At 40.2% G+C, this 18651-nt stretch overlaps 1 protein-coding gene across 1 annotated transcript in view; it reads right to left on the bottom strand.

Moving 5' to 3' along the window:
• The window catches only part of LOC114564574 (parathyroid hormone 2 receptor), an 80381-nt gene that overhangs the window by 29749 nt on the left and 31981 nt on the right, over nt 1-18651 (bottom strand). Inside the window, exons 8-9 of the mRNA XM_028591987.1 lie at nt 15668-15728; nt 9724-9790 (exon numbers count right to left, since the gene is read on the bottom strand). Of these exons, the coding sequence (XP_028447788.1) occupies nt 9724-9790; nt 15668-15728 (128 nt within the window). The remainder of the gene's footprint in view (nt 1-9723; nt 9791-15667; nt 15729-18651) is intronic.

Raw genomic sequence — 18651 nt, 5'->3', positions numbered from 1 at the left:
CAACTAATCGATTTGTCGACAAAATCGTATAAGTGTTAGTTGACTAAGAATTTCTTTAGTCGAGGACAGCCCTACTATTTACATTGTAGATTCTCACTGAAGGCATCAAAACTATGGTTGAACACATATGGAATTATGTACTTAACAAATATGTGTGAAATAACTGAAAACGTCTTATATTTTAGATTCCTCAAGGTAGCCTCCCTTTGCTTTTTTGATAGCGCTGCAAACCCTTGGTGTTCTCTCAATGAGCTCCATGAGGTAGTCACCTGAAATGGTTTTCACTTCACAGGTGTGCCTTGTCAGGGTTAATTAGTGGAATTTTTTCCCTTATTAATGGGGTTGGGACCATCACTTGTATTGTGCAGAAGTCAGGTTGATACACAGCCGACAGCCCTATTGGACAACTGTTAGAATTCATATTATGGCAAGAACCAATCAGCTAAGTAAAGAGAAACGAGTGTCCATCATTACTTTAACAAATGAAGGTCAGTCAGTCCGGAAAATTGCGAAAACTTTGAATGTGTCCCCAAGTGCAGTCGCAAAAACCATCAAGCACTATAACGAAACTGGCTCACATGAGGACCGCCCCAGGAAAGGAAGTTCATCTGAGTCACCAGCCTCAGAAGTCGCAAGTTAACAGCAGCTCATATTAGAGACCAGATGAATGCCACACAGAGTTTTAGCAGCAGAAACATCTCTAGAACAACTGTTAAGAGGAGACAAATCAGGCCTTCATGGTCAAGTAGCTGCTAGGAAACCACTGCTAAGGAGAGGCAACAAGCAGAAGAGATTTGTTTGGGCCAAGAAACACAAGGAATGGATATTAGACCAGTGGAAATCTGTGCTTTGGTCTGATGAGTCCAAATTTGAGATCTTTGGTTCCAACCGCCGTGTCTTTGTGCGACGCAGAAAAGGTGAACGGATGGATTCTACATGCCTGGTTCCCACCGTGAAGCATGGAGGAGGAGGTGTGATGGTGTGGGGTGGTGTGGGTGGTGACACTGTTGGGGATTTATTCAAAATTGAAGGCATACTGAACCAGCATGGCTACCACATGAAAACAAATGAACATGAACAAATACATACAGTACAGAGATTACTCACAAGTCCCCGGCTGAGCGCCGCTATGTTGGAGTTCACCACGGTGGACGAGAGGGTCTCCTCCCTATGCTTTCGGGTTGTGGGGGGGAAAACTCTGACTGCTGTTTGTGCATATGCACCAAACAAAAGCTCGGAGTATTCGGCCTTCTTGGAGACTTTGAATGGAGTCCTGCATGGGGCTCCAGTGGGGGACTCCATAGTTCTGCTGGGGGACTTCAACGCGCATGTGGGCAATGATGGAGACACATGGAGAGGCGTGATTGGGAGGAATGGCCTCCTTGATCTAAATCTAAAGTGTACTTGGTACCAGAGCACCCTAGGCCGAAGGTCAATGAACGATTTTATAATCATTTCATCTGATCTGAGGCCGTATGTTTCAGACACTCGGGTGAAGAGAGGGGCGGAGCAGTCAACCGATCACCATCTGGTGGTGAGTTGGGTCAGGGGGTGGGGGAAGACTCTGGACAGACCTGGTAAGCCCAAATGGGTAGTGCGGGTAAATTGGGAACATCTGGAGGAGGCCCCTCTCCGACAGACTTTCAACTCACACCAGCTTTTCGTGCATCCCTGTGGAGGCTGGGGGCATTGAATCCGAGTGGGGAATGTTCAAAGTTTCCATTGCTGAAGCTGCGGCGAGGAGCTGTGGTTTTAGGTTCTTAGGTGCCTCAAGGGGTGGTAACCCATGAACACCATGGTGGATACCGGTGGTCAGGGAAACCGTCCGACTGAAGAAGGAGTCTTGATGGGATATATTATCCCAAAGGACTCCAAAGGCAGTTGCAGGGTACCGAAGGGCCCGAAGAGCTGCAGCCTCTGCCGTGAAAGAGGCAAAGCCGCGGGTGTGGGAGAAGTTTGGAGAAGACATGGAGAAGGACTTTCGGTCAGCACCAAGTACCAAACAAATACTGGTGCCATTAAGCTCATTTGAATTTGAATTAAAGGAAGATAAGATAAAGAGAGAAATAAATAGAGAGAGTGTGTACATTTGAAATATTTTAGTTAATTATTTGATGCTTCTGTACAAGGCATTTACACTGCCATACACCATAACCAAACCTCTACATTAACAGTATCCAGTTTCAAATAGCTGTAGTGTAAGTTTATACATGTTGACTAAAAGGAAAATAATCATCAGATTTGAAGTACCATGTCTGCATAATTTCTTCCAGGAACGGGCAGACAGGAAAGTCTGTTTTTAATGATGTGTCTCCCCTGCTCCTCTTTTTCTTTGTCAAAGTAGCTCCTCACTTCTTCTCTGTGTTGCTCCTTCCTTTTTGAGGACAACCCCAGAGATCATTAAAAACTTGCACGATCAACCAACTTTGAGGTTACTTTCTGCCTTAGGGTTAATTGTGCTCAGATGCACCCTCTAGGCGTAGATTATTTAGTTCATACTAACACATACAACACATCCACACGGTCTCTTTTTCTAGTTCTCTTTGGAGCTATTTTCAGAGATGAAGAAGAGTTGTATGCCTCGCAGCCAGTGATAGCCGTGGCTGGAGGCATTATGTTTTTGGATTGTCCGTCCATCCCATTATCATGAACACGATATCTCAGGACCCCCTGGAAGGAATGTCTTCAAATTTAGAACAACCGTCCACTTGGACTCAAGGGTGAACTGATTGGTCACTGTGACCTCAAAAAACACAATTTTTAGCCATAACTCAATCATTCCTACACTAATTATGACAACATTTGACACCATGTTTAATATGATAAAATGATGACATCAGTCTGGCAAAAGGTCAACTTTTCTATGACTTTTTTTTTTTCTATTTTCTTGCCATTGTTCAATGCCCTAACTCAGGAACAGAAGTGGAGATTCTGACCATATTTCACATTTGTTCGGATACTGAATTTGGGACACTAATCTTGGGTGTCCACCTTTTAAAACTGTGGCAATTGTGTAGATCTTCTATGCTTTTGTTCTATGTTTCGCCAAAAAACACATTTAATACCTTTTTATTAAATTGCTTCATAGTCTTCACTACATACACTATATGAGTCTGGATAGACATGGATGTAAACACCACCTAGCTTCTAGTTAATACAATATTTCCATGAGCACGTGCAGTGGCTATTAGAAAAGGTAGAAGTGGTTACCTTAACCACCTTTTTGAAGAAAGCATTGCATCTTAAATTCTGCCTTTGCCCAAAAAACAAGACAATCCGTACAGCGGGCAATGTAGCATATAAATAGGTGGGATGAGTACTTGACAGGGCAATTTGTATTGCAAGACATGTTGGTTGGGTTTTTACCGCCAGATCTCCCTAGGAATGTGCAGGTCTGTGTGGTGCACGGGCATGTAGCATACCTGACTTTCATACTAAACACTGTTCTTAGCCAATGGCTTATGCTGGCTTTTTTAACCATGACCACAAATTACTAAATATTCACTAGTTTCATTACTCCTTAATCAAGCATTTTAGTCACCAAACCTTAACCATGGTGGGCCCAGGAGAAAACCAAATTTGGAGAACTTCATAATACAGCTGGAAAAGAAGTTGCCAAATTCTATCTCCATTTAATTTAGGAGAACTTCTTACCCTATCTACACCGGACTGGTTTATCATTCCTCCGTCAGACAGAACAGGGGTCCATTTCAGGAAGGAGGTTTAACAAACTCTGAGTCTAACCCTGATCTTTGAGTTGATTTACCCTGAGATGGGAATCTGAGTTTTTGGTTTCGGAACAGCTGATTAGAGTTGGTTCAATCAACTCAGAGTAGGTTCACTCAGAGTTAAGCGCGTGCACCACCACAAGAAAAAGGCAGCATTAATGGAGCCATGATACTACGATTCACCATGGTAACAACCACAAACAAATGGGTCGGCGGAAATACTCATGCGCTAGGGGTGTAACGATTCGTTTTAACAACGATTCGATTTGTATCACGATTCGTGGTTGTCGATACGATTCAAGGACAATATTGGTTAATTTAGAACAATACGATCCGAAACGATTCAGTGACTTGAAATCGATTCAGTAACCTTTTAGCCAAAAATTCAACCAGTGTGACTGAAATAAATACCTGGATACTGGACAGTGCAGGTGAAGTTTCCTAGATTCCTGTTTCTTGTAATGGAATCAGGTATCAATTTATTATGAATATAAATAAACAAGTAAACAACAATGAATGGCAAATGCATTCACATTTTATTTGAATAAAGTGCAAACAACACTTTAGGTTGAATTAACAGGAAGTTAAAATTGTCTGATCTCATTTTCAATATTCAATACATTTTCAATAAAAGTACAGGAAGTGCAACCAACATTTCAACAGTAGGTTTACCTGCTACTTCTGCTTTTGTTTTTCAACATAAAAATATTACAATATTAATATCAAAAATAAAGTGCAACCAACATCTCTTCAGCTTGAATTAACAGTAGGTTTACCTGCTATTTCTGCTTTTGTTTTTCAACATAAAAATATTACAATATTAATATCAAAAATAAAGTGCAACCAACATCTCTTCAGGTTGAATTAACAGTAGGTTTAACTGCTACTTCTGCTTTTGTTTTTCAACATTACAATACAAATACAGTATTAATATCAAAAATAAAGTGCAACCAACATTTCTTCAGGTTGAATGAGCAGTGGATGAACCTGCTACTACTCTCATTTTAATAAACAAACAATATTCAACAAAAGATCAAGTGTAACCTACTAGGCTACTCTTCAATGACTACAGATTTCTTTTAAAAAATATCAACTGATCAACATGATCTGGCCATAGAACACTTCTCTGTGCGTTCACTATGTTGCCAGCAGTACTAAAAACTCGTTCTGCTGGCACACTGGTGCCTGGAATGCACAGGTACCGTTTAGCAAGGGTGGAAAGTACAGGTAGCTCTTTCTCCTGAGATCTCCACCACTTCATGGCATTTTCAAACACCTCTGCTCTGGCTGTCTCGCTTGTGGATTTTCTTTCTCTTTGGGTGAAGGAATCGCCAAACAGCACATCTAAGGCTTTCTTCTTACAAGAAGGTGACTCATTTGGAGCTACAATATAAGAAATATATTTCAAAATATAGTCATGTTTCTCATTAATACAAAACAACAACAATCTTTTATTGGTATCACATGAAACACGCCTATGGTCTCTTCATTGAATCCTGACAGCTTTGTGCTTGAGCTTCCCTCATCTTCCTCCTGATTCCCCATTGCTTGCATCTATTGATGTAAGAATGTGTGAACTGTTCAAATTTCTGCTCTGTAATACTGCACACATAAATTTAGAGGAAGATAAAGAACAGATGAGATTTGAGAGAGGACAAATGAAAGGGGAGAAGAGAAAAGAGCAGAGGAAAGAGGAGAGAAGAGTTACCTGGTGGGACACTTCTGCCTCAAAAACCAGTTTTGTGTAGACCTGTTCTCTGTCCTCTTTTTCCAGGTAGAGCAGTTCTTTAAATCGCGGGTCCAACGCTGACGCTGTTTAAAGAACAAGAATATTGCATTCATTGCATTATTTAATTAAGTTGACCTTAAATTGCAAGTGATGATCACCTCCTCATACACAAAATAATCAGAAGATTAAACTTTAGTATGTTTAAAAGAAATGTGGCACAGTGATGATGTAAAGCCACCATGAACTAAGAATTGTATTGCAGATATCTTGTTTACTTTTCCATATGAAAAAACAACTCAAATTCAAACTTGAAAACGCAAAGGTGTGGCATTTTACAAATTAATACAGTCTAATAACCTAAATTTTAATCAAGTTGATTTTAATTAAGACTCCAAATTAATTACCTATGTTGAGAGCATCTTGGGTGCCTCTGTAGCGTGTGGAGAGGTCACTGGCCATCACCCTCTTAATCTCTGCAACCAGGGTTGAGTCGTCTTCGCATGGCTTTAGGTGTTTCAGCAGTTTTGCTTGAAGAAGAGCAATTACAGAGAGAGTTGGCTGGTCTTCTTCACACATCACGGTGGTTGCCATTTTGACAGGACCCATCAATTGAACAATGTCATCCATGTTGGCAATATCACTCTCACTCAGCTTGCCTACATCTGTGACCCCCTTTCGTAGATCCTTGGACATCAGAGTTGCCATTATAGCTGACTGTTGTTCCAAAAAACATTCTGGTGATTATGTCTTGGATCAGTTTATGTTTTGGTAAATCCATCAGAGTTTGTTTTTCCTGTAGGGCGTGACATGCAATCGGGCTGCGGTGAAAATATCCAACAATTTTTCGCACTTTCCCCAACAACCTGGAAGCACGGTCCACCCCCAAACCCTTCTGCGAGGCAAGGTTGAGTGTATGAGCGAAGCAGGTAATGTGTGGACTGAACTGGGCTTCTGCACCGGCCACAATCATATTCCTGGCGTTATCTGTGACGATGGCAGGATTCTTGTCGGAGATTTTCCACTCCATGCAGGCTTCATGCAGTAACGCGCCAATATTTTTACCAGTATGGGCTTCATTTAAAACTCTGGTTTGCAGAACAAAGGTCTTCATTTTCCACTTCGGATCAATGTGATGAGAGGTAATTGTCACATACCCTTGATTTGAGCATGACGTCCAGCCATCTGTCGTTATCGCTACTCGTTCAGCTTGAGAAAGCGACAGCTTCACATAATTCTTAGTACTTTCGTACAATGCAGGAAAAAACCTTTTCTGAGAAGTGTGGTCGGCTTGGTATTGTGTACCTTGGCTCCAATGTTTGAATCATTTCACGGAATCCCGGATTTTCAACCACACTGTAGGGTCGCATGTCTTTGCAGATAAACTTGGCAATTGTTGCCGTGATGTTTTTCGCCCGAGCTGAGTTTTGGCCTAGTCTCTGACTAAACATGCAGGCGAGACCTGAGGCTTCTGCAGAGTTGACTTTACCTTTCGCTGCTGTAGCAACGGGAACGCTGCAAGAGGTGCCTGGACGGTCGGTGTTGTGTGAAATCCCATGGCGCCTTAGTAGGTGGTTGGAGAGATTTGTCGTGTTGCCGTTGTACTTTACTTGACCTTTACATATCCTACAAACAGCGAGCGACTTATTTAGAATATCTCCGTCTTTGCAAAAGCCAAAGTGTTTCCACACACTGGACCGCAATGGTGGCTTGATAATTTCTCGCTCGTCGGCTTCTCCTCTGCCATCCGCCATGCTATGTTTTGTTGTCTTTGCGCCTTTGCGCTGCTGCTGGCGCGGGGCGATGACGTCACGGATAGGCAGACTGAATCGAGTAATGTTTAAAGCCTTTATCTGATGTATAAAAACATCCATATAAAGTCTGACGTGCTTAAATTTAAATATTTCCTAGTATCGATACAATCGATTTATTACATTTTAAAACCATGTTAGATTGATATATGTTGTCCAAAAGGCCAACTCGCCAAGCACAGATCGATGTAGTTGGATCATAGGAATATAAATCGATAAATCGATGTAGTAGATGGATCGTTACACCCCTATCATGCGCACAAACATCAAGTTTGAACATGTAGGCTATTTAGTTAGTAAAATAGCAAGAATTGGCATGGGAGAAAATGGCTGCTCGAGTCAATGCGTAAGCTCTAATATAGTGTATTAATTTAATATTTAATCACAGGTAACCTATAATATTACTGGTGAAAACTGAAATGTTAGTACACCTATAATTTCATTAAGGTGCAATCCTGCGGGCGAAAAGTAAACTACTAATCCCATTCTGATGTTGCAGCACCATCATAACAATTATGATTTACAATAATTTATTTCTTTTTAATGGCTCTCACTGGTTTTTGTCCAGGGAACTCTACACAAATGTTTAAAAAACATTTCAGAGCAAGGTACACTTTTCTGATGGCTCTGCATACAGTGGCTTTACTAATATGCTCCGCATCACCAATGGTGTAAGGAAAACTGCCATTTGTAAAAAATCATAATGCGACACAAAGAATGTGCCGGGATGTAAGAGCATGTCCACGATGGGTGACCTTATTGATATGAGGACGATAAGGTTATGAAGGCTACATAACTGATAGACTGGGAAGAAAAACAATACCACTCAAATAGGTAGGCTAGTATCTGGAAATGAAAATGCATCTATAGTCGGGGCCTCAATATCATCTCCTGACGTATGTTTAACTCCCTGAGAAGTAATCCAGCTTCTTCATCAACGGGATCGTCGACAAAAGGAAATGCCATGTTGATGAACAAAACGTTTTAAAGTCCACCTAACACTGGTAATAAACCAACACGTTTTTTTTTAATTCATGCAGATATAACAAACCGCTAAAATGCGCCCGATACAGACTGAATGAATGAATGAATGAGGAAATAAAAGAGTGTTGTGTTGGAGGGAGGAGACTGAGAGAAACTCGAGGTTTGTTGAAGAAAACCTGCTCCCGACCAGATTAGGTTCACAGACTAAGTTACCATAGTAACTGACTCTGACGTTAAGTTACCTCTCTTTCTGAAACGGGCTAGAGTTACCCCTCTCTCTCAGGTTTGATTTACCTCTCTTTCTGAAACAGAAAACTCAGTTTCCCTCATCTCAGGGTTAACAAACTCAGAGTTTTCACTAAACCTGATTTCTGAAACGGACCCCTGATACTCGTTGGTGCAGGAGAGTTGAAGGGAGGGAGAAAGAGGCCTGAGGCAAAGATTCTGAACGAGGTAAAAAGGAGTTAGTTATTGTACATTGGCCCGCTAAATTGGCCGTCCAGCAGTTGGAGCTGCAGCTTTTGCTGTGACATAGTTAATGGATGCGATTAACGTAATACCATTAGTGCTTGATAGCTGCAATTTGCATCAACAATCTTGCTCAGAATCATAACTAAGTCAAATCTGAATACACAGACATAAAGCGCATATTTCTAGATTTAGGTCTTCCCCGCTGATGACCTTATCTCTGTTGTTGTTGTTGTTGTTGTTACTGGGGCTGTTGAGTGAGAGCACTGTTTTCTGTAAGACATTTGGACACCTTTACGTTTTCTCGGCACTGCTTTGAGTGCCTTAATAAACGGGATAATTCAAGAACTTTACTCTTGTCTCCGACTTGTAAGTGGAACAGTACAGCGAGCATGTGGTTCGCCCAATCCAAAGTAATACAGCGCACTGGACATTGGTTTATTTTTAACCTAGAAAACGTGCCAGAAACAAGTTCACCCATTCGCTTCTCAATGTCTTATTTAGATATACAGTGCATGTATTAGTACATATGTTAGTTTTGTTGAAAGTCACTACTGATATACTGTACATTACATGTGTGGGAGTATAAATATTGTGTGAGAATGTGTGTGAAACTGTGTATGGTGTAATTGGCTTTCTGCGTGACATCTGCAAATATGAGCTTATGTGTGAGAGCTGAATTGATGATTGTGTTGGCTGATATTTCAAATGCTTGCGGTAGACTAATCAGAGTTTATGGTGGTTTTGTATCTGTAACGTTAGTGCAAAAAAAATATACAGTGAAGGAAGTCATTTTGCGTGAGGAAGGTTTATACCTAGTGTGATGTCAAAAGCTTAGAGGACTTTTATTTGGATTTATACCCTAACTCGTACACTATTTGGGATGACTGTCCCTGTTCAAAGGGAGTTCATTCTTACTTCAGTCTCAGTAAAAGTTGCACATTTCTTAGCAACTTCTCAAGCTCACTTAGCAGTAGCGAACTGTATTTCGCACTCATGCTCTTACCCCAATGGCTGTCAGGATGGGAATCTGGTAGATCCATTTAATGTTACCAGCACTTAACTCCCAACACCTGCAGTTGACACAAATACAGAGGAGAGGATGAAGTTATAGAAGCAGCAAAAATAAGATTCACAATAGTTCAGTGGGAATGAGAATATAGGTGGTTAAAGATTAAATTTTTAAGTTAGAAGTTGGTTAAACTGACGCAAACATTTTGGTTTGTCCAAAATAAAACAACGAGAAGACCCCAAGAATAGCAGAGAAGAGGGTAATATGGAAAATGGATGTAGACTGTAGGCATAAATAAAGGGGATTTAAAGATGGGTGACAAAAAACAGCAGGAGGGCTGACCTTGGAAAATGCTAAAGAGAGAAATGTAATATTTTCGTCAGTGTCCAGGTTTCTAAAGATGCTTAAAGGGAAACTTCACCGATTAGCATTAAGCTTTGTATCAGTAGAACCCCGGTAGTACTTTTGAATGACCATGCTTCCCTCCCTCATGTCCCCCTGAGAGGGGAGATCTCTGTATTGAGGATCTGGAAAAAAACCTCAGATGACGCAAAATGACAATTTTTGCGTCATCACAGGCTTTTTTGCCCAGAGGCAAAAGACTACAGCCTGTATTCATTGTGTATTAGGAGCCACTTCCGCGTAGCCCAAAGGGGGTTGGACTGTCGGCTTTTTCCGGAGATTGCCGAGGAAAAAACGAGTGTCAGCCATCTTGAATCCTCGCTTAGCTTCTCAGCAGGAGCAGAAACTGTTCATCCCGACGGAAATTTTGGGACGCAAGCTTTTATTTTGAAAAGTAGACGGGACGGCATGATATGGGACGCTCCAGACTAAAGCCATACAGTCTTGGAAATTTTAGAACAACAATTATGTGCATTCAAACTACTACACACGTGTACCACCGGGATACATTGGAACACATGGGAGAATATGCAGGACACTTTATTACGGACGCAATACTCGACACACTACGCAAGCTTTGCCTGCACGGAGACCAGCGGTGGTGCTCGATTCCTGTGGCCGGTAAAGTGACCTCATCAGTGGGGAGCGTTGAACGAGTGTGCCGGTGGAAAGCTAACGCTAGCCAGCCATCTGTTCACCAATCGTGCTTGCAAGTGTCTGCTCATTAAACAAACTGGACTAGCTACATCCAACTTCAACGAAACTCCCAACGCGAGTTCAGAGACGGCTGTGCTGTTTTTGTTGTTGTGGAAATATTGCTGTGGACAATCCAGCCTGCTGTCACCGGGTAAGACTACTAGTGGAGGTGGGCTGTGTTACCCCGGACTGCCTGTTGCAGAAATGGGGTGATTTGTATCCAACTAACTGCTAACTGCTGGTGGAGTTTGTGACTGTAAAATGCCGACAATTCTAGCTACATCCCACGCAAATGTACGGCTGTGTTTATACTCGATGTTTATATCACAGCCCACCAAGAGCTAATGCTAGTAGTTATGAGTTAGCCTTCTTTTATTACATGGCTTGGTTGAATTCTAATGTAGAATATGGTCTGTTATTACTTGATAACAGACCGCTGCTAAGGATAAAACACCGTTGCCATGCATAGCAGAGCGTTGCCATGGACACAGTTCTGTTCACTCTGGAGCTATCAATCAATCCGCTGAAAGAAGTCCGGATAATGTATCAGCTGTGGCCAAAAAAAGCATGTTTTGAATGTGTAACACCACTTGAGCCACGGTGAAACGTTTTTTCGTGTATATGGTTGAAATGACAATAAAACACACTTGTTGAGTTGATCGTCTCACTGTCTGTCTGTAAAGGGTGGCTTGGGAGTGGCCTCATACAGCAGCAAAGCAAGTGCATTCTGGGATTTGGTGTCTTTCATCCATATTAGCCAAAAACACATTTTCTGTCTTATCTTGGCCTAGAAGGCACCAATTTCAATTTTCTTTTCACATTTCTACTACATAAGTGACCCAATTTAAAGATATATTCAGCTTTCCCGTGGTGAAATTTTCCTTTAATTTGTGGTTTTACACATTTTCAATCCATGTTACCTTTTGGTTATTATTTTTTTTTTTTAAAGGTTATTTTTTGGCATTTTTAGGCCTTTATTGACAGGACAGCTGAATAAATTAAATGGAAGAGCGTCAAACCCGGGCCCGCTGCGTCGAGGAGTAAACCTCTAAATATGGGCGCCTGCTCTATCCTGGCACCCTGGTTATTTTGTTCATTTTTTTGATCGTTTCCATTATGGCTGTTTCAACTTTTTTCCCTTTCAATTTCCATTCTGAATTGAACCTTTTCTGTACTCTACAGTGTTTTCATTTCTCATTTCAGGTTTTCAATTTCATGACATAGCTTCCCAGTGTTTATTATGGCCTGCTTTGCCTTGTTGTAGAGTAAAATTGTCCACACTTTTGTCTTATTTCAGTTTTTAATGGCATGATTTGTTTTGTAGTAGAGTAAAAGAGTCTACCCTTTTCTCTTATTTCTCTGGCTTCAAGTATTTTTACCCATTACATCAGATACATGTTATGCCATGTCTGGTTGGACTATTCTATCTGTATGTCATCATACTGAAATATGTTTAGCATGGCATTCTCTCCAAACAGTATGGGAACCATCACAAGGAAAACGACCATCATAACAAAAATATATAGCTTTGCACCTTGTGCCTGTTCCATGGGATTATGCAAAACATGATTAGTATGTTGTATCACAAACATCAAGCCTGCCAGTGTGTACTTTGCATGTTACGCTTTCATGGTCTCTAAAAACACATCCCCAATGAAATGTTGGGGAAATGGCATGAAAATGTAGTCTTTCATGGAATTAATGCAGAATTGGAAGAATGAAACTACGGTATGTTAGCTTAAAAAACTTCAACCAATTGAAATGTGATGTATCAAATGTGGTAACACTGAGTTCTTAACTAACCCATCATATTTTATTGACGTTGCTTTACATTGAGAGGTCTGTGGCAAAGATGTTGCTTGAATCTCATGTCGGTGGGACTAAAACCTGAGGAGGGGTGGCAAGGAACTGGGAATTGGGAATGGTCCAAAGTGTCTGCAGTACGGTGGCCAAGATGATTCAACACCAATACAAAAGCCACAACACAAATGCAAAAGCTACAAAACAAACGACACTTAGAATATTAATCTGAGCCTGTCAGTGGCAAAACAAGTGCTTTTGTGAAGGTAAATACAAGCTGGACAACAGCTAAACTTAAGTCAATTACAGCTTGGAAATGCAGAAATCCTCAGAGTTGCAATGCTATTTGGCCCTAAAAAGAGAATACACAGTGGCAGAATACCCAAGCACCGTGACTGATCCAAAGCCAAGGAAATCATTGACTATGTACGGACTCAGTGAGCACAGCCTCGATGTCGAGAGAGGCTGCCACAGGCAGACCTCGCTTCCTGATGAGAACAGACTGTGCACCTACTGCACAAACATTACAAACACCCAAAAAGGTTTTGAAAACATGACTAATGACAAAAAACTTACATAAGGTGAAATGCAACTACAAATACAGCAATGTGCTAGCACAGCAGCAAGATTTGTGAGCTGCTGTGACAAGGACATCCAATGGAATAAAACCACCATAAAGACTGTACTCATTTGACTATTGCTGCACTGGCTATTTGCACTATGCTGATCTCTGCACATATACACACTGTACACACCTACACAACAAATACCTCGAAAAAAAAGTTTACACACTCACTTTTTTATATTCATTTTTATTTTTTATTTTAAGTTTTCTTTACTTATCTGTATATAGGCCTATATGTATATATATTATATTAAACTTTACCCTTTTCATTTATAAATTTACTATTTTCATTAGCATATTTGATTAATAATGTTGCAATGTTACATGGCACAGTTCACACTTTATACACCACTTTACACTTGTAGATCTTTACTTATTGTATGTACATGTTGCTTTGGCAATGTTAACAGCTGACAAGACAAGAGCTTAAATTGCATGTTGGAATTTTTAATATCAATTCAACTGCCCTTTTGCAACTCTAGTGTGACCTGTGTAGAGAATCAGGTCAATAGCTTGGAGTGAACCAAATAATGAATGTTATCAGCAGTTAATGGGTTAATGAGAGGCAGAGGGAAGTCATGTGTGGCACCAAATACCATTACATCAGAATTTATGAAATACAGCACTCAACTCTGCTATTAAACTATAGTAGATTGTCCTGTAGTCATCCTGGGCTTTAACCTTTTGTGTTTCCAAAATATACTTTATCACCAAAAGTATGTATACGTACTAAGTTGTGTGTACGTTTGGTCTAGGACCCTAAATTCCAATTAAGGGAAATCTTAAGAGGATTTACAAAGAGAGTCGGTTATTACCCTGCAAGTCGCAGGCTGTATTATAAAGTGTTACTGATAATTCTCATATGAATAAGTAGACAACAAGACAGAGGATGCCATAGCACACATCTTCCACACCAACCTAATCTCACCCTTTACACAAAGGAAGCTATGTTAGATTGCTGTTCATTGACTACAGTTTAGCGTTTAATACCATAGTTCGCTCCAGGCTCGTCACAAAGCTCAAGGACCTGGGAATAAAATACATCACTGTATATGTGGATTCTTGACTTCCTAACATGCAGACCCCAGGTGGTGAGGGTGGGGGACACACCTCTTCCACCCTCATCCTTAACACCGGAGCACCTGGACCCTTTTTACGATGTTTTCGTGTTTAAGAGACAGATGGGAACATCACTTTTTTAAATTGGTCCAGTACTGAGCGAGACCACTGCAGTCGGCAGCGGTGAAAAAAGCTACAATTTACGTCCACTAAAAGTGCTTGTTTTGCCACTGACAGGCTCAGATTATTGTCCTATGCATCTGACAACATTGTGGAAATGATCACTACAGAGGTTGACCTTTATGTTAAAGAGTAATATCCTTTTTGTTTAACATGAAACCTCATCGAAACGGTATCACCAAACCCAACAGACTCCATTGTTTAACCAGAAATGAATTAATGTTCTTGTCACCACTTATCGTTCATCAGTGTGGATGCTCACGTCGTTTTGGTGTAGATAGCCCCAACATTATGCCGATATGGTCAGCCGACCGAGAGGGTGTCTGAGTTTAAGTAGGCCTACCTGGGTCTATGGCTACATAGCAAATATAATGGAAAAGTACTTATGAAACATGAAAAAAGAAACTAAATGCTACAAAGTCATTTATCTAATACAAACTGCGTCCGTATATGACTGAAGCAGCAGCAAAGACATCACTGCACAAAGCTGAGGTGGGTCGATTGACTACAGTATAGAGCTTTAAATGTATGTATAAAAGCTATTAAGTCAACCCTCATTAATACAGTAGGCTAATAGAAGCAGGACAGAGTGCTGGAGTTAATACAACAGTGTACGATGATATGTTAGACAATAGGGCAGTAACACTTTATGGTAAGGGAGCAGCCAGGTTCCAAAATCACATGGTAAGCCTTCCCAGAAGAAGGCCATTATAGCAGCATATTATGTCCATAATTTTGGAATGAGATGTGAGAACTTATTTATTTTTATTGCATTTGCACCGGGGTTCCGAGAGGACTGAAATTTCATTTGTGCCGTATGTCATGCATGTATAGCACATCTGACAATAAAGCTGACTTGACTTGAGAATGAGATAACAATCACAATTGGATGTAATGATCAATGTCAACATACCTTTTTATATAAGTTTGGCCATGAAATGCACCTGACATATCTTTTAAACGAGAAGCTCCTCTGACAAAAATGTATTCAAAGTTTCTTTCCAAATTAAATCATGTATATTCAATTAGATTTTACTGATGCTTCAAATATCACCACAATTAAGCGATAATTATACCGTCCTGAAATGCTCTTTGTGCATCTTTTTATATTCAAGCGTTTGTCTTCCAATTTTGTTGGTGTAAACGACATTTTGACAGTATGACTTGCTCTCTTACCTTGCATCTGCTAGTGTCGCCCTGACAATCGCCCACAGTGCCACAAAAACAGCTGGAACACCTGAAATGAACACCAAAAAAAAAAAAAAAAACAATAAGCTGTGCTGCCCAGATTATGTCAAAACACAAACTAGAGATAGTTACACACAAACTCTCACCCCGATCGCACCCATTGTCATCTATGTAATCCCCCCCACTGGAGGAATATTGTGGCATAGCTAGGGATGGGTAACACCTAAAATATTACAACACCAGTACCAAAACCAGTACCCTTAAAGGGATACTGATCCCAATTGAGTATTTGAATGAATGAATGGAAGCATCTTGGAACGCTGAACTGCCAACTTTGTCAAATACACCGTGCTTGACTTCAACACACCACAGACTGTATGGGTTTTAGCTGCTGCGGTAGTGGGCCAATCATATCAAATTGAAAAACGCTTGCATCAATTGGCTGTGAAACCAAAACCATACAAATAGTAATTTCTTTTTAGATCTGGGTACAAAAAAGATCGAAAGGAGGTATCACTAGACTGGAGAATTTTCAATACTACTCGGTACTGGGTATTTCGTTCACTACCCAGCCCATCGTTCTGTAATGCATCATGACACACCTCCGTCCTATCCACCAGTGTAGACGTGTGTCAAATTTTAAGAGAAGCAGCAATTCCATATCTTTTATGCTCCAGAACAGCACATTAGGGCATATCTGGTGTGTTCTTCTGCCGTAAAAATGACACATTGCTACATTGCTACTTTACTGTACACATACAAATCTACTGTGCTAGAATTTGCACAGTATTCACGTATTCCATACAACCACCATACACAGAAATGTCTAAACTGTCAGAACCATTATAAAGTAGACTAACACTACTTCCTAAAGAAACTTAAAATTGCATCATTAGTTTCTTTAAGTTTAGTGGGTCGCTATCGATTCTGCTTTCCCTCGGCTTTTGTTCCATCAATTTGTTAATTTAGTAAAACTCTTTAGCACCATAGATTGGATCCGTCTTAATGTATCAACTTAGGAACTTATCAAATCTGTTCTTGGGATCAATTCTGAACTTGTTAAAACTACATTTGCTTATCTCAGGTCCTGAAACAACCTACTATGCACTTCAAAGAGCCAAAACAAATGGTGACCTTGGGCAATTTTAGTAATTCGCATTCAAATGGTATTATAGATAGAATTGCACTAGCAAAGATTAAAACAATCTCGTGGAGGGAAAAAGGCACCATGGAGAAATGCTGTCTGTGAGAGCCAAGAAAATGCAGTGTGACCCACTACGAAAACTATTAAGAGAGACTTGAACAGATTTACAATTCAGAAGAAGTGACAGAATTGGTTTCTTTTATCCACAGCAGTAAGATTAACAATGCACACATTCTGATGCTACTGTTGTCAACAGAGGGGTCCTGCAGTTTCTACTGTTTTAAGGTAGCTTGCTCAATTGTATATTTTACCAGGGAATGTAATAGATAATGCATCTGAAATGACTTATGTGGCATTATGAATACATCTACAATCTTAAAAAGAAGTTATTGCATAGGATTGTAATTGTGGTTGTACAAGATTGACCGCTCTTTTAGAAGAAATGTCTCTTCCCTCTAGAATGCCCTGACCCTGGTTATTCTGTGGAACTTTAACTGGATGAAAAGTGTTCCCCCATCTTTCAAAGGATGCTGCATCTTATCTGTAGCTAAAAATGAAAGGAAAAAAAAAACCAAAAGTGCAGGGCATGGATGGAACGATAATATTACACTGAGCACAGCACTGGAACATCAAGGGGTTGCATTTTTTGTCAATGGGCAACTGATGGAAGCTACTGATGATAAAAGCATTTTCATTAATTTTACCAGATAGTCAGAGAATTAGATTTGGCATCCCAGTCATGGCATTGTTTTTTCTAACTTTTGGGTTACTGACATCCTTGTCAACAGAAACAGATCAATTTTAAATAGTGTTTGCAAAGGACAACTTTTCTACATGTCCATGTCAGAGTGGCTACATCCATATTGCTGTAACATTGTTTAGGGTGTGTTTATTAATCGTTGTGAGTTGCCCACATTATAGTGAAATCTATCAGACAAGTCTTCACCAGCTAGAAAATTATTCCCCTTTTATCTCCAGACAAATTCACACTATCAAGCTAAATTAGCACAAAATGTGTGCTGCGAAAATAATTTGTTTTTTAGGTTTCCAGGGAGAACATTAAGGGTGGATCAATTTGACAGAGCTGATTTTGGACCTGACAAGAAAGGCATACTGTCTCATGGATGAGAGAAGGAGATTATATCACAAAGCAGGTTAAAAAGGAACCCTGTGACCCTGACAGTGAATCCATTTAATAATACTAAATAATGAATAAATTACCTACTGACAAGAATCAGCTCTGTATCCGTATTCCCTCTGTAGCTAAATTCATCCCAACTGGTTATTATCATATAATCCATGAAAACAAAATGAGTAGGCAGGTCAAGGACCATTTTTTTGTAGCCATTAAAACACAGACATTGAGTCTAATTAACAGAACACTGCTTTTGTCAGGACATTGGACAATGCTTCTAAAATAGAAATCTTGGTGTAGTCATGGACTCAGACCTGAATTTCAACAGCTACCAATTACAAAGTCAGCCTATTATCACCTTAAGAATATATCAAGGGTTAAAGGACTTTCTCAGCAGGATTTGGAAAAACTTGTCCATGCTTTTATCTTCAGTAGACTTGACTACTGTAACGTTGTCTTTCCAGGGCTCCCTAAAAAATCAGACAGCTGCAGCTGATTCAGAACGCTGCTGCTCGAGTCCTCACTAAGACCAAGAAAGTGGATCACATCACTCCAGTTCTGAAGTCTTTATACTGGCTTCCAGTGCCTCAAAGAATTGATTTCAAAATACTTTTACTGGTTTATAAATCACTAAACGGTTTAGGACCAAAATACATTTCTGATCTGGTACTACACTATGAACCATCCAGACCT

The sequence above is a fragment of the Perca flavescens genome, chromosome 11, assembly GCF_004354835.1.
Source record: "Perca flavescens isolate YP-PL-M2 chromosome 11, PFLA_1.0, whole genome shotgun sequence".
Lineage (NCBI taxonomy): Eukaryota > Metazoa > Chordata > Actinopteri > Perciformes > Percidae > Perca > Perca flavescens.
The sequence above is the reverse complement of the archived record's forward strand: the minus strand, read 5'-3'. Positions and strand labels throughout refer to the sequence as shown.